At 39.7% G+C, this 15,179-nt stretch overlaps 1 protein-coding gene across 3 annotated transcripts in view; it reads left to right on the top strand.

Annotated features, from left to right (window-relative positions):
• The window catches only part of KAT6B (lysine acetyltransferase 6B), a 211,157-nt gene that overhangs the window by 7,267 nt on the left and 188,711 nt on the right, over positions 1-15,179 (top strand). For all 3 annotated transcript variants that reach the window (XM_017871917.1, XM_017871916.1, XM_017871918.1), the window contains exons 2-3: positions 5,265-5,334; positions 9,179-10,057. In XM_017871917.1, the coding sequence (XP_017727406.1) occupies positions 9,437-10,057 (621 nt within the window). In that variant the 5' untranslated portion in view covers positions 5,265-5,334; positions 9,179-9,436. The remainder of the gene's footprint in view (positions 1-5,264; positions 5,335-9,178; positions 10,058-15,179) is intronic.

Here is a 15,179-nt window from a genome sequence, read left to right as displayed (position 1 = left end):
TTCTTAATACATTATTCTCAGTCTTTGTCATCAAAACCAACTAAAGCTAATATGTAATTAGGGAGAAATCTAGGATGGAATAGGAATTTTTAAATGCCAAAAAAAGACACTCTAAATTTAGTTGATTATTTCTTAAGTGAAAGTGCTTAGTTACAATACATCATTACTAATCAGTGCACCCTGGCTCCAAAGGCCTGATGACTTCAAATGACTTTTCATCTTGTCTCTAAATTCCTCTGTTTTACAAGGGATCAAATTTCCTGTGAGGTTCCTAACAGTGTGATTAAATTTTAGAGACTGAAACTATTGAGCACTTAAATGCAGGGGTAACTATGCAAACCTAATTCATGGGTTTCACCAGGAGATTTGGGAACTGGCTCTACTAATTTATGATGATGATGTTGAAACTAATCTTTGCTAGAGATTATGGAAGCCATAATAGTTTATTGATGGTTCAGTTATTGTTTGTTGAAGCACATTTACACAATTATAGTTTAATGACATAACAAGGATATTGTCAACTAGGAGAGCATGACATGAAAAATTAAACTTCCAATTAATATAATATGTATTAGTTGAAATGATAATTTTTATGGTGATTTAGCCTCTTAGAAATCCTTGGAAAACATTATTAGCTTATGAATTGAAAACTCTCTTTGTTAATGAGTAGTGGGAAAGAACTTAGTGTTACTCTAAAACGATGGGGAATTAAATATTCAGTTCAACTAACGTTTTATTGAGTGCCTGTTCTGGGCTTGCTGCTGAGTTAGACTCATAAATATAAGTTGAACAAGATTGATGTTTGGAGAGGTGAAATACTGGTTGCTTTTGTTTTTTCTTTCAATCACCCTTCCCTCCAGAGTAGATGGATACTATTGCCAGAGTGATTCAAACATTCAACAGGTTTGTGTGTGTATGTGCCTCCCAGGTTCAAGCGATTCCCCTGCCTCAGCCTCCCGAGTAGCTGGGACCACAGGCACGCACCACCACGCCCGGCTAATTCTTTGTATTTTAGTAGAGACAGGGTTTCACCATGTTGGCCAGGATGGTCTCAATCTCCTGACCTTGTGATCTGCCTGCTACAGCCTCCCAAAGTGCTGGGATTACAGATGTGAGCCACCGGTGATGCCTGGCCTATTAATGTTTTTTATTTTTTAGTTATATTTGTCTTTTTTAGAGACAGAGTCTAGCTCTATTGCCTAGGCTGGAGAGCAGTGGCACAATCATAGCCCACTGTAGCCTCAACCTCCTGGGCAGCTCAAGAGATCCTCTTGCCTCAGTCTCCCGAGTAGCTGGGTCTACAGATGTACATCACCACACCCAGCTAATTTTTTATTTTTATAGAGGTGGGGTCTTGCTATGTTGCCTAGGCTTGTCTGGAGCTCCTGCCTCAAGTAATCCTCCTGCCTTGACCTCCCAAAGTGCTGGGATTAGAGGCGTGAGCCATTGTGCCTGGCCCAACTGAATTTCTTTATCCCTTTTCAGCATATGCCTGTTCTAGTGAGGCACATGGACTTGGTGTCCCTTTTGTTTGACAGCTCATTCTTAGCTTCTGTTATTTCACTTTGATTTCCGTCATTCATTTCTTGATACATTTATTTAGCAAATAGGCATTGAACCCCTCTTATGATCAAGTTGTAGTCCTGGGAAATCTTAGGGTGTACAAAGATGAATCAAGCATGAATCCTGTTTTTAAGAATTTTACAGTCTAGTAGGGGTGACAAGGTTAATACACAAGTAAGCATAATACAGAGTGGGAAATGAATGTCAAAACAGTAAAAAAGCTAAAAGTTTCCTGTTAGACAAAGATGTTTGGGCTTTTGAGTTGTTTGCACTGGGCCATGAAGGATTTGAATTTGGGCAGAGGGATGGTGGGGCACTTATCCAGGCTCAGCATTATCTTTCAAGGTCCAGTTTTCAGTCCCATCCATCCAAGAGATGTTCATCGATCCTTCCCATGGTTTCAGCAAGGTAGTATAGTCACTGTTGTTTCTAGACTTCTTCCTTCTGTAATCAGAGGAACACGTTCTTTAAAGCAAAGCTTACAGGGAAGACCAATATACATAAAACAGTTACAGTGGAGCTGCACTGTTGGATTCAAGGTGCTGTGATGGCCCAAAGTTTAACCCACAAGGGGGTACCTGAAGGTAATACCCGAGGTAATTCCTTGTCACAAGAGATCCAAAGAGCCTAGTTTGAAAACCACTGGAGAGACAGAAAGAGTTTGGGCTTTGGCATCTGAATTAAAATCCTTCATGACTTAATAACTCTGAGATCTTGGCTAAGTCAAGCCTGTTTTCCTTTTGTAAAAACAACAATGCTACCTTACAGGTTGTTTTAAGGTTTACTGATAATCTATGTAAAGTACCTGGACCACAGTACGTGTCAGGAAATGGTTGGTATTATTATTATTATAGTTCAGTGCTTTATTTCTTTTTCTTTTTAAACAACTTATTGAGGTGAAGCTCACATAACATAAAATGAAAAAAACATTAAAAAGTGAACAAATCAGTGGCATTTGGTACATTCAGTGTTGTGTCACCACTGCCGCTATCAAGTTCCAAAACATTTCTATTGATCCCAAATAAAACCCCTTACCCATTAAGCAGTTTCTCTAGATATGTCCCTGAGACACCACCAATCTATGTTTTGTCTGTGGATTTATGGATGTTTCATATGAATTAAATTATATGATGTGTGGCCTTTTGTGTCTGGCAGCTTTCACAATATAATGTGTTTGAGGTCCGTCCACATTGTAGTAGCATGTATCGAAACTTCGTTGCTTTTTATAGTTGTATAGTATTCTAGTGTATGGATATACCACATTTTGTTTATCTCTTCATCTGTTGATGGACATTTGGGCTATTGTGAATAGTTTTGTTAATGAACATGAGCGTATGTGTACTTATTTGAGTATCTGTTCTCAAGTCTTTTGAGTCTATACCTAGAAATGGAATTACAGAACCATATGGTAGTTCTGTGTTTAACTTTTTGAGGAACCGCCAAACAGTGCTTTGTTATTTCTTAATTGCTTCTTGTATGTTCTGTCTCTAGCTTTGCTTTGTATTCCGCATAGTACTTACCACAGGGCTGCATGCAGGGAACATCAGCTCACTAAATATTTGTTGGTTTTTCTTTGATTAGTATTTATAACCTCACCTCCCAGTTCACATGTTTTGGGCCTGAAGCATTGATTTCAGAGGAAATAGATGCATCCAGGATTTGAAAGATAACAAATATCACCATATGGATGGTGTTTGATGTTGTCAGACAACAGATATTTGTTAACCAAGGACACTATTTTGAGCAACTCTGCCAATAACCTGAGCTGGGTGCTGATAGAAGAAAAATAAGTCCGAGTTCCTTCCCCTAAACAGTTCTGTTCTGTTTCAGAAGATACTGCTTAGATTTGTGGACGCTTACTCAGTTACAAAATCGGCTTTGAAAAAATCCAGGTTTTCCGACGGTGATCCCTTTGGGAAAAAAAAAAAGAAAGAAAAAGCCAGGAGCTTATGAAAGTAAAAGAGTTAAAAATAACTGTTAGCAAGTAAAACTCAGGATGACAAAAGTGTAAACTCTATTATTAATCTTTGTTTTTTCTACCACTGTTTTTTGGCTCATCCATAAACTCATAACTCGAGTGTTATGACACTGGTTTTGAAACAACACACACAGCTTTAGTAAAAGCTTAGAGGGGGCCTCGTATAATACTTATGATCCAGGATATTTTGACTCTTCTTATGCTGACATGAATATTTCTGAATAGTGTTGATGTTTATGTAATACCAGTGAAACTAAAAGCTCAGTGCTGGACTAAGCATTTCTCTAGATATGTTTAGAATATTTGTAATGAATGATGTAAATAGTGTTATATTATAAGACCATATGATACAACCATGTAATTTACTGATATTTTGTAGTTAAAAATAAAATGATTCACAACCTTAGAAAATAGAATAATTTAATTCGATGTAGCATAAATCCCCAGAATTAATTTAGGATGATTTGCTACCTTTTTGATAGCCTTTTAGTCCAACTTTCAAGTTTTTATAGAAAACTGAAAAGAGAATAATGCTTTTAGGGTTTTAGCTTGTGATAGAATGTCCTGTCTCTATGTGAAACAGATCCCCGTGCTCTGCAAAGGAGAAATGGTGTGGGTAATTCCAAATCAGGAAAAAAATCATTTCTATTTGGCTTTTGAATGAATTATACATTTTTTTTTTTCCTGTGGATTTGTCTTTCCAGTTAGATACTACTTAGGCTAAAATGAAATTGGTTTTCAATCTATTCTCTTGCTTATATGAATTTACAGTGGGGCCAGTGGGATGTTGGAAACAAATCAGCCTAAGATTAAAAAATTTGAAGTGGATAATATACAAAGTGGATAATATACATGTGTTTAGTTGAGAATTGGCTGCAGATAAGAGACTTCTGATTTTGTTCCTCTCCTAGCTGTGTATTTTTTTTTAAACACTGTGATTCTGCTTGTAGCAAAGAGCTGCTGAGTTACATCTGCTTCTGCCTAATTAACTCTGTTGGTTGGTGTCAGATGAGAGCTAATTTTGAGATTAAATTGAGGAGTGGGGTGTCTGTTGTGGCTGGGGGAGGGGAGAAGGAGGATCCAAGGTTGCTTGATTGTTTTACGTAAGATCAAAATGCAGTTATTCACAGTTGTTCTTTTAAATTTACTTTTTGCTTTTCAAGTAAAAATAATCACTGCTGTACTAAAATGGGACTTGTGTCAATACATATTTACTGTTATGTAAACTGGTACATTTTTTTTGTAGGTGAGCTTATTGGTCATATCTGGGTAGTCCATTCATTACCTAGGTACCTGGTGGCCTTTGGGACAAACAGTGAATGCTGACCTTAAAACAACTTTTGACTATCTTTTTTTCTGATAAATGTTCTATCTGTTTGGCTCTTTGAGTAGTAGTGGGTTTTGTTTTGTTTTGTTTTCCCTGATGAGATTCTTTCTTAGGAATCTGTCGCAAACCTAATTTTTAAAATTTGAACAGATCTGGGCTTAGGATGAAATTTACTTCTTTAGGCACTTGGCTGGGTCCTTGGGGCTTCATTTTCTGTCTCAAGTTCCATATTTATGAGAATCCTTCAGTGGTCTGAAAAAATTATTGTATTACCAAATGTAGTGTAATAACTCATTGGAGCTGTTTGTCTTGAATGGTTGTGGAGATACATGGATGGTTGCTGAGTTTAAGGATGTCCTTAAGTCCACATGAACATTTCCTTTTTTCTTTTGGCAGATTTGCCTGAAGACCTGGATAATCTCCATTTTTGTCATGGACTGTTAAAACGTTTGAAGTTCCAATTCTGGTACTTTCCCTTGTTTTATTACATGTTTAACGTATAAAATGACAGTCTTATTGAAACGTGTTGGTAATGGATATAAACGATTGTTTTATGGATATAAATGATTGTGGGTAAAGATTGTGGGCCGGGCACAGTGGCTCACATCTGTAATCCCAGCACATTGGGAGGCCGAGGTGGGCGGATCACGAGATCAAGAGTTTGAGCCCAGCCTGACCAACATGGCGAAATCCCATCTATACTAAAAACACAAAAATTAGCTGGGGGTGGTGGTGGGCACCTATAATCCCAGCTACTTGGGAGGCTGAGGCGGGAGAATCGCTTGAACCCCAGAGGTGGAGATTGCAGTGAGCCGAGATCATGCCATTGCACTCCAGCCTGGGCGAGAAGAGCAAGATTGTCTCAAAAAAAAAAAACCAAAAAAAACAAAAAAGCATTGTAGTGAAAGCTTGTCATGAAGGTGTATTTTGGCTGTCTATTAGGTATGAAACACATTTTTTTGTTGTTGTTTTTTGTTTTTGAGATAGAGTTTCGCTGTTGTTGCCCAGGCTAGAGTGCAGTGGTGCAATCTCGGCTCACTACAACCTCTGCCTCCTGGATTCAAGCGATTCTCCTGCCTCAGCCTCCTGAGTAGCTGGGATTACAGGCACATGCCACCACGCTTAGCTAATTTTTTGTATTTTTAGTAGAGATGGGGTTTCACCATGTTGACCAGGCTGGTCTTGAACTCCTGACCTCAGGCGATCCACCCGCTTCGGCCTACCAAAGTGCTGGGATTACAGGTGTGAGCCACCACGCCCGGCTATGCATTTTGTTTTAATGTATGTTCATTTGCTTGTGTAACCAAAACACCTAAAAGCAACTTGGCAATATTGAACACTTTTCCTGTGACCTCTTTTACTTTCTGCAGTTGTATTTTGTACAATCAAATTAGTTGTGATTCATCCTGAATAAATGATGAAAGATTAAATAATTACTTGGATATAGTGAAATATCTTCTAATGAAATTTTGCCCGAAACCATTTTACTTTGGAAAGCTCAATTTCCTGTTCTCAACTGACTGACACAGAATGATTCCTGTGTTCTATCCTGAAAGTGGTTGCACTGTGAAAGCCAGTGATTTCATTCCTAAACACACTGTGTTCCAAGTCTAACATTTTTGTCAAGGGTTTATATAATGAAACAAAAGGGAGTACTTATTAGATTTGTAGATGACATAGATGACAGAATCAAGATTCAAAACAATCTTTAGCAGGTTGGAAGATAGACAAATCAACTAGATGAAATTGAACTGTAATAAACGTGAAATCCCAGCATTTCAGTTTGCAAAAGGAAAGGGGTGGAAAGACTCAACTTGACAGCACTTTTTGAAAAAAGATCTGGGATTTTTAGTTGGACTGCATGCTCAGCATGGCCACTTGTGTGGCAGGGGTATTGAGGAAGTTCCTGTAATTTGGGTTGCATTTATAATTGGATAACGCCTGAACTGCCATATTTTAAGATGGCCATTAGCCAAACTAGTGAGCAACCAAGAGAAGGTGGTGCTTTGAAACCATGTGATGTGTGGAAGGGTTAAGGAACTGGGATGTGAGTGGTCTAAGTTATGGCTGGAGGTAGCATGGGGTTTTGTTGTTAGTGGTTTTCAAAAGGTACTTGTTTTCGGACATCTGAAGGCCTCTCATATTGAAGAAATACTAATAATTATCTTGGGATCGTTCCAGGGAATAGGACTAGTGGGTAGAAGTTACGGAGTGGCAGACTTTTGCTTCTCTGAGCAAGAAATATAGCTATAGCTGTGCAACAGTGGGGTGAGCTGCCTCAAAAAGTGACAAATTATCAATCACTGGAAGTATTTTAAAAATGTAAAGACTCACTGCCCATCTATTTGGGATATTGGGCAGGGATCTTTTATTGGATAACTAGAGGTTGGACTGGATGACCTCTAAGGTCCCTTCAGCCCCAAGTTTCTGAATCTCAGGGGAAAATGAGTAGAGTGAATTTACAGCTTACTGATCACAGAGGGGACAATCTTGTTTAAACCTCCTCCTTCAGGGTGGCATTTTGGGTTGGCATTTAAAACTGTACCGTTTGAACAAGTATAGTTCAATGACCCAGTTGTTTTTCAGAAACATTCCAGGATCTCTGAGAGCAAATACTATATTCTTCAGTATGTCTGGCTAAAGTTTTTAAGGAAAGATATTGTTTTCTCCTTTTAGGTATATTCTGTCAAATAACCAGAGATAATTTTAATTTTGTATTTTATTAGAAAATTTTCAAAGTATGTAGACGTTGCATTTGATGAAAGTGATAACTACTATATATTGAATATTAGATAATGTGTTCATTTAATCCTCTCAATAATCCTATAAGGGATATACCAGTATTGCCTACAAGTGAAGTGACAGACGCTTTCTCCACTGGACATTGTGGTAGAGCTGGGGTTCAGACCCATGTTGGTCTCTTTGCAGAGGCAGAACTAGCTAGAGCAGGCAGTTGTGGCTCAGGTGAGAACAGTGATGGACTTAGTTGGATTTTAGAATTGGCTGGGTGCCTTGGCTCATGCCTGTAATCCTAGCATTTTTGAGAGGCTGAGGAGGGCAGATCACCTGAGGTCAGGAGTTTGAGACCAACCTGGCCAAAATGGCAAAACTCCGTCTCTACTAAAAATGCAAAAATTAGCTGGGCGTGGTGGCACATGCCTGTAAGCCCAGCCACTCGGGAGGCTGAGGCAGGAGAATCGCTTGAACCCAGAAGGCAGAGATTGCAGTGAGCTGAGATTGCACTACTGCATTCCAGCCTGGGTGAGAGTGAGACTCTGTCTAAAAAAAAAAAAAAAAAAGTTAATGGTGTTTGGCCCTTAAATCTGTTTTGACTCTTACCTTGGGTGAATTCCATCTTTTCCCGAGCCTCGGTTTACCCACAAAGTTGTTCTGCAGTTTAAGTGACAAGTTATATATGAGCACACTCTGTACAGTTTAAACTATAAAAAGAATTAAGAAGTGGGTGTTATCATTGGAGACCAAGATTAGAGCTCAGGTTTGGCCCAATTCCCAGGCCAAGGCTCTTTCTCCTTGTATGCTCTTTGTAGATGTACTCAATACCAGATGGGAGATCTAGGGTGGTTTTTGTGTATACCAGGCATCTCTCAGAACAAATACCACTGTCCACCTGAAATCAGATGTGTATATACCGTCTTTGTATTGAGCTGTTTAATGAGCTCACTGGGTATTAAGATAATTAGAATGCTCTACTACTTAAAGGTGAAGGGTTATGTTACTATATTATTTTCAATTTTCCAACTTGTGGGTTAGAGGGTATCATAGACCTCTGTTAAAGAGATGGGGGAGGTGATTCCATAGAAGTAGCTAGATGGGAAGTTTTTGTAGTATGAGACTTGGGAAATACAATACCTAACTGAAAGCAGGATTATTTACTCTTTTTTTTTAAGTTCAAGATTTCTTGAAATAAGTGTAATGTACTTTCATCAAAATTTTTATATCATAGATTTATTCTTTCATGTATATTTTGTTTATGGAAGACATATACCTTGAACCACTTTCACATAATTTTGTTATTTTCAATAAAGATAATTAAATGTATAATTTAGATGTGATTATACTTCATAAATGACTTCATATAGAGAAGTGAAACATTCTAAAAACAATTTCTTCTCAGACTGTGACCCGATTTCTTGTTGAAAAATATAGTCACTGTGGCTGTGTTATGTAATACCTGCCTGTCATTACTTCTGTGGTCATTCTGTGTCTGAAAAAGTCATGCTAAAGAATCTTTTAGTTTATTTGTGTAAGCTTCATTATTAAGAGTCTTTCCTCTCTTTTTATCCTTTAAGGTCTTGATTTCCCAGTTAAAGATGTTCTTCACCCGAATGCAGTCTTTCCTGTTGGTAAAATAAGACAACCATCAACATTGCCTGTTTGTCTGCTTTTGAAGCTCTTAAGGATGGATGTTTGTAAGATGTTGCTTAATACAGTCTGGAATACTCTGTCCATTTGTTGAATTGTAAATGACTTTCAAATGTGCAAGTTCTGTTAAATACAAAGAGAACCTCTATGGGTAACTTTTGTGTTGAAGAAGTCATTTGTCAACCATGGTAAAACTTGCAAACCCACTTTATACAGAGTGGATTCTTGAAGCTATACAGAAAATAAAAAAGCAAAAGCAAAGGCCCTCTGAAGAGAGAATCTGCCATGCGGTCAGTACTTCCCATGGGTTGGATAAGAAGACAGTCTCTGAACAGCTGGAACTCAGTGTTCAGGATGGCTCAGTTCTCAAAGTCACCAACAAAGGCCTTGCCTCCTATAAGGACCCAGACAACCCTGGGCGCTTTTCATCAGTTAAACCAGGCACTTTTCCTAAGTCAACCAAGGGGTCTAGAGGATCATGTAATGATCTCCGCAATGTGGATTGGAATAAACTTTTAAGGAGAGCAATTGAAGGACTTGAGGAGCCAAATGGCTCCTCCCTGAAGAACATAGAGAAGTATCTCAGAAGTCAAAGTGATCTCACGAGCACCACCAACAACCCAGCCTTTCAGCAGCGGCTGCGACTGGGGGCCAAACGCGCTGTGAATAATGGGAGGTTACTGAAAGATGGACCGCAGTACAGGGTCAATTATGGGAGCTTAGATGGCAAAGGGGCACCTCAGTATCCCAGTGCTTTCCCATCCTCGCTCCCACCTGTCAGCCTTCTACCCCATGAGAAAGACCAGGTAAGCAAATGAGTAATGTTCATGCATTCTCACTACTGTCCTTTTGTCTTTTACAGTTTTGCTTAAGTTTTATGTGGACAGAAGTTCTGAGTGAAGTTTGATAAAATTGAATGTTATGCCTTAGAGCAGGCTTTTGTATATATTGTATAAAATGTATATATTGTATTGCGTTGTGTTGAGGACTTCCTCACTGATTGGCCAAGAATTTAATGGAACAATCATGTGGTTTGTTTTTAAGCTCTAATTGCTAATTGGTTGGTGCCTGAAGGGACTAGGAAGGATAATATTAATCGTCCTTCGTCCAGGCAGGGTCATATATATTTCAGAAATCTACGGAAGGCCATTGTATATTTTTCTCTTTATTACTATTTTCAAAGAAGAATCTACAGACTTCTTCTTATTTTTTTGAGACAGAATCTAGCTCTGTTGCTCAGGCTGGAGTGCAGTGGCAAAATCTCAGCTCACTGCAACCTCTGCCTCCTGGGTTCGAGTGATTCTCCTGCCTCAGCCTCCCAAGTAGCTGGGATTACAGGAACCTGCCACCACACCCGGCTAATTTTTGTATTTTTAATAGAGACAGGGTTTTACCATCTTGGCCAGGCTGGTCTCAAACTCCTGACCTCAAGTGATGCGCCTGCCTCCGCCTCCCAACATGCTGGGATTAGAGGCGTGAGCCACTGCACCCAGCTAGACTTCTTATTTTAATGGTGATAATCGATGCTTTTTTTTTTTTTTTTTTTTGAGATGGAGTCTTGCTCTTGTTGCCCAGGCTGGAGTGCAATGGCACAATCTTGGCTCACTGCAACCTCTGCCTCCCGGGTTCAAGTGATTCTTCTGCCTCAGCCTCCCAAGTAGCTGGGATTACAGGCACATGCCACCATGCCCAGCTAATTTTGTATTTTAGTAGAGACGGGGTTTCACCATGTTGGCCGGGCTAGTCTTGAACTCCTGACCTCAGGTGATCCACCTGCTTTGGCCTCCCAAAGTGCTGAGATTACAGGCATGAGACACCACGCCTGGCTGATAATCTGTATGTTTAAGAAGTTATTTTAATATGTGACCTAAATCCCTCGTTTCAATTTAAAGTCATTTTTGATTGTCCACTTGTCTGTGTTGTAGGTGAATGTTTATTTTGTCTCATACAGTATCTTTTTAAAATACTCTGATTTCTTAGGACTTATGTTATTTCTATAGTATTTATAAATATATGGCAGAATTCTCCTTACATTGCTGCTACTACTAAGTTTTGGTTAAGATTTTCTTTGTTTCAAAGCTACTGTATTTACTTCCCAAACTAAAAACAAAGTAGAGCAGCAGAAAGTGATTTATCGTTCATGTCTAGTTTGAGGGTTTATTCTCTGTCTTTTGGGTGAGCAGATTTATTGATATCAGTTTATTTTATTTTATTTTATTTTATTTTTTGAGGCGGAGTCTCGCTCTGTCGCCCGGACTGGAGTGCAGTGGCCAGATCTCAGCTCACTGCAAGCTCCGCCTCCCGGGTTTACGCCATTCTCCTGCCTCAGCCTCCCGAGTAGCTAGGACTACAGGCGCCCGCCACCTCGCCCGGCTAGTTTTTTGTATTTTTTTAGTAGAGACGGGGTTTCACCGTGTTAGCCAGGATGGTCTCGATCTCCTGACCTCGTGATTCGCCCGTCTCGGCCTCCCAGAGTGCTGGGATTACAGGCTTGAGCCACCGTGCCCGGCAGTTAATTTTATTAATACATGTTACAAAACATTAATCATTGTTGATAGAAAGGTGGTTTTGGCTGGACAGAGTAGCTCCTGCCTGTAATCCCAGCACCTTGGGAGGCCAGGGTGGGAGGACTGCTTGAGCCCAGGAGTTCAAGACTAGCCTGGGCAACATAGTGTGAGACCCCTGTCTTTACAAAAAAAAAAATCAAAGAATTAGCCGGGCTTGGTGAAGCACATCTGTAGTCCCAGCTACTTGGGAGGCTGAGGTGGGAGGATCAATTGAGCATGGGAGGTAGAGGCTGCAGTGAGCCTTGATTGTACTCCAGCCTTGGTGGCAGAGTGAGAGCCTATCTGAAAGATAATGAAAGGAAGAAAGAAAAGGTGGTTTTGGCTGGGCGCAGTGGCTCATACCTGTAATCCCAGCACTTTGAGAGGCCAAGGTGGGCCAATTGCGTGAGTTTGAGACCAGCCTCGCCAACATGGTGAAACCCCATCTCTACTAAATATACAAAAAAATTAGCCAGGCATGGTGGGGGGGCACCTGTAATCCCAGCTATTTGGAGGCTGAGGCAGGAGAATCCCTTGAACCCGGCAGGCAGACAAGATCGCGCCACTGCACTCCAGCCTGGGTGACAGAGTGAGACTCTGTCTCAAAAAAAAAAAAAAAAAAAAAAAAGAGAAATAAATGGTGGTTTTATCTCATGGGTTACTGCAGCCTTGACCTTTTGGGATCAAGCGATCCTCCCAAGTAACTGGGAATACAGTGTACGCCACCATGCCCAGCTAAGTTTTTAAATTTTTTGTAGAGATGGGGTTTTGCCATGTTGCCTGGGCTAAATGCAGTTTAGAAACAATCGAAACATGCGTGTTAGGAAAAGTTATGCTCCTCTTGTTTGGATACCATGAACCCTTGAAATGGAACCAGTTTTCCTCAGTTCTTAAGCTGGTAGAGGCCCAGCTAAAGCATTTGAGCTTTAGATCAGCCCATGGAAAGGCAAACCACCTAGTCCTACAAATTGGATAGGACCTGGTGGTTTGCCTTTCCATGGGCTGATCTCAAAGGCTGGAGTGCAATGGCACCACCTCGGCTCACTGCACCCTCCGCTTCCCGGGTTCAAGTGATTCTCTCATCTCAGTTGCCCAAGTAGTTGGGACTACAGGTGCTCACCACCGTGCCCAGCTAATTTTTGTACTTTTTGTAAAGATGAGGATTGGCGATGTTGCCCAGGCTGGTCTCGATCTCCTGGGCTCAAGACATCCTTCTGCCTCGGCCTCCCAAGGTGCTGGGATTATAGGCATGAGCCATTGTGCCCAGCCAACATTTATTTGTTAACATATTTTTATTTTGTTAGTCTTCTGCTACATTTATTTGATCCTTAGGTGGTGGTTGTGTTTGTGTAAGCAAACTCTAGTTCTCTGTGAGAGAATGTGGGCATAAAGAAAGAAGTAAACTTATGAAATTTTCTTCTTAATAACATTTGTTTAAAAGAAAATACAAAAAGCGACTTAAATCCTAATTCATATGTCTGACACAGCCAAATCAGGCACCTCTGTTTTTAATTAAAAATATATTATACATATATAATACATATATGTATAATATGTATAATATATGTATGTATTACATATTTATATATATATATATTTTTTTGAGATGGAGTCTTGCTCTGTCGCCAGGCTGGAGTGCAGTGGCGCGATCTCGGCTCACTGCAACCTCTGCCTCCCAGGTTCAAGTGATTCCCCTGCCCTAGCTTCCAGAGTAGCCGAGACTACAGGCACGTGCCACCATGCTTGACCAATTTTTTGTATTTTGGTAGAGATGGGGTTTCACCATGTTGGCCAGGATGGCCTCAGTCTCCTGACCTCATGATCTACCTGCCTTAGCCTCCCAAAATGCTGGGATTATAGGTGTGAGCCACCGCACCCAGGCTTAATTAAATATTTTTTAATAAAAAATATTTTATTTTTAGTATAAGCGTTTTAATAAACGCTTATACTATGAAGAAATTCGTTAAAGGACTATAGAGCCATTTCTTGATGGATTTGGATATCTTTGTTTTTTAAAATATATACACTACCCTAAGGTATGTTAAGGTTTTATAATGAACAGGTACATGCACTAATTCAGGCAGCTTTAGGCAATTTAGCAGTATGTTTCAATAATTTTGTGATCCAGGGGTTATTTTTACTTGTGATGGATGAGTCAGTACAAATTTTCCACAGTCTCTTCTGATCCTTCGCTTTAACCTTGCCCATCATTTCTTGCTAACCTTATATTTTTTTCAGGCAGCATCTATACACAAGTATTTTTAATCTAAAGGAAAATTCATGTCTGAAAGTATCTGGGATTGAGAGCAGAGTAATTTATTGCTTAGCAGGCAATTGTTACTGCTCTTTTTTATGATGCTGATCTTTAAATTGTTTAGTTAGCATCATGGAAAGCTGAGAAATGTTTTCTAGAATTTTTACTTGATGAAATTTGGAGACTAATTCTATTAAGTAATCATTTGATTCTTAAAAAACAAAAATAAATAAAAATCAGTTTAAACAAATTTGGCAACATGTTTGTATTCTTTAATAAAATAGCATTTTTTTCCAGCCGGGCACAGTGGCTCATGCCTGTAATCCCAGCACTTTGGGAGGCTGAGGTGGGCGGATCACCTGAGGTCGGCAGTTCGAGACCAGCGTGACCAACATGGAGAAATTTTATCTCTTAAAAAAATACAAAATTAGCTGGGCGTGGTGGTGCATGCCTGTAATCCCAGCTGCTGGGGAGGCTGAGGCAGGAGAATTGCTTGAACCTGGGAGGTGGAGCTTACAGTGAGCCGAGGTTGCGCCATTCCACTCTAGCTTGGGCAATAAGAGTGAAACTCCATCTCAAAAAAAAAATAATAAATAAAAAATGTGAGAAAATTTTTATTTTCTCATGTATTACCCTTTGAAATTAAAAGTGGTTTAATAGTTTAAAACCATGTAAACTCACTAAGTAAATTTAATAGAAATTCTTAACCCGGGATCCACAAATGAGCTTGGGTGGGTATCCCACAAGTCCTCTGAAATAGAATGTAAAGCCATGTGTGTATCACATGTTTTCCTTTTTTTTCCTTTCCTTTTTCCTTTCCTTTTCCTTTCCTTTTCCTTTCCTTTTCCTTTCCTTTTCCTTTCCTTTTCCTTTCCTTTTCCTTTTTCCTTTCCTTTTTCCTTTCCTTTCCTTTCCCTTCCTTTCCCTTCCCTTCCCTTCCCTTCCCTTCCCTTCCCTTCCTTTCCTTTCCTTTCCTTTCCTTTCCTTTTCCTTTCCTTTTCCTTTCCTTTCCTTTCCTTTTCCTCCCCTCCCCTCCTCTCTCCCCTTCCTTCTTCCTTTCCCTTCCCTTTCCTTCCCTTCTTTCCCTTCTTTCTTTCATTCTTTCTTTCTTTTCTTTTCTTTTCTTTT

The sequence above is a fragment of the Rhinopithecus bieti genome, unplaced genomic scaffold, assembly GCF_001698545.2.
Source record: "Rhinopithecus bieti isolate Rb0 unplaced genomic scaffold, ASM169854v2 scaffold_6022, whole genome shotgun sequence".
Taxonomy (NCBI): Eukaryota; Metazoa; Chordata; class Mammalia; order Primates; family Cercopithecidae; genus Rhinopithecus; species Rhinopithecus bieti.
This window is presented reverse-complemented; position numbering and strand designations above follow the sequence as displayed.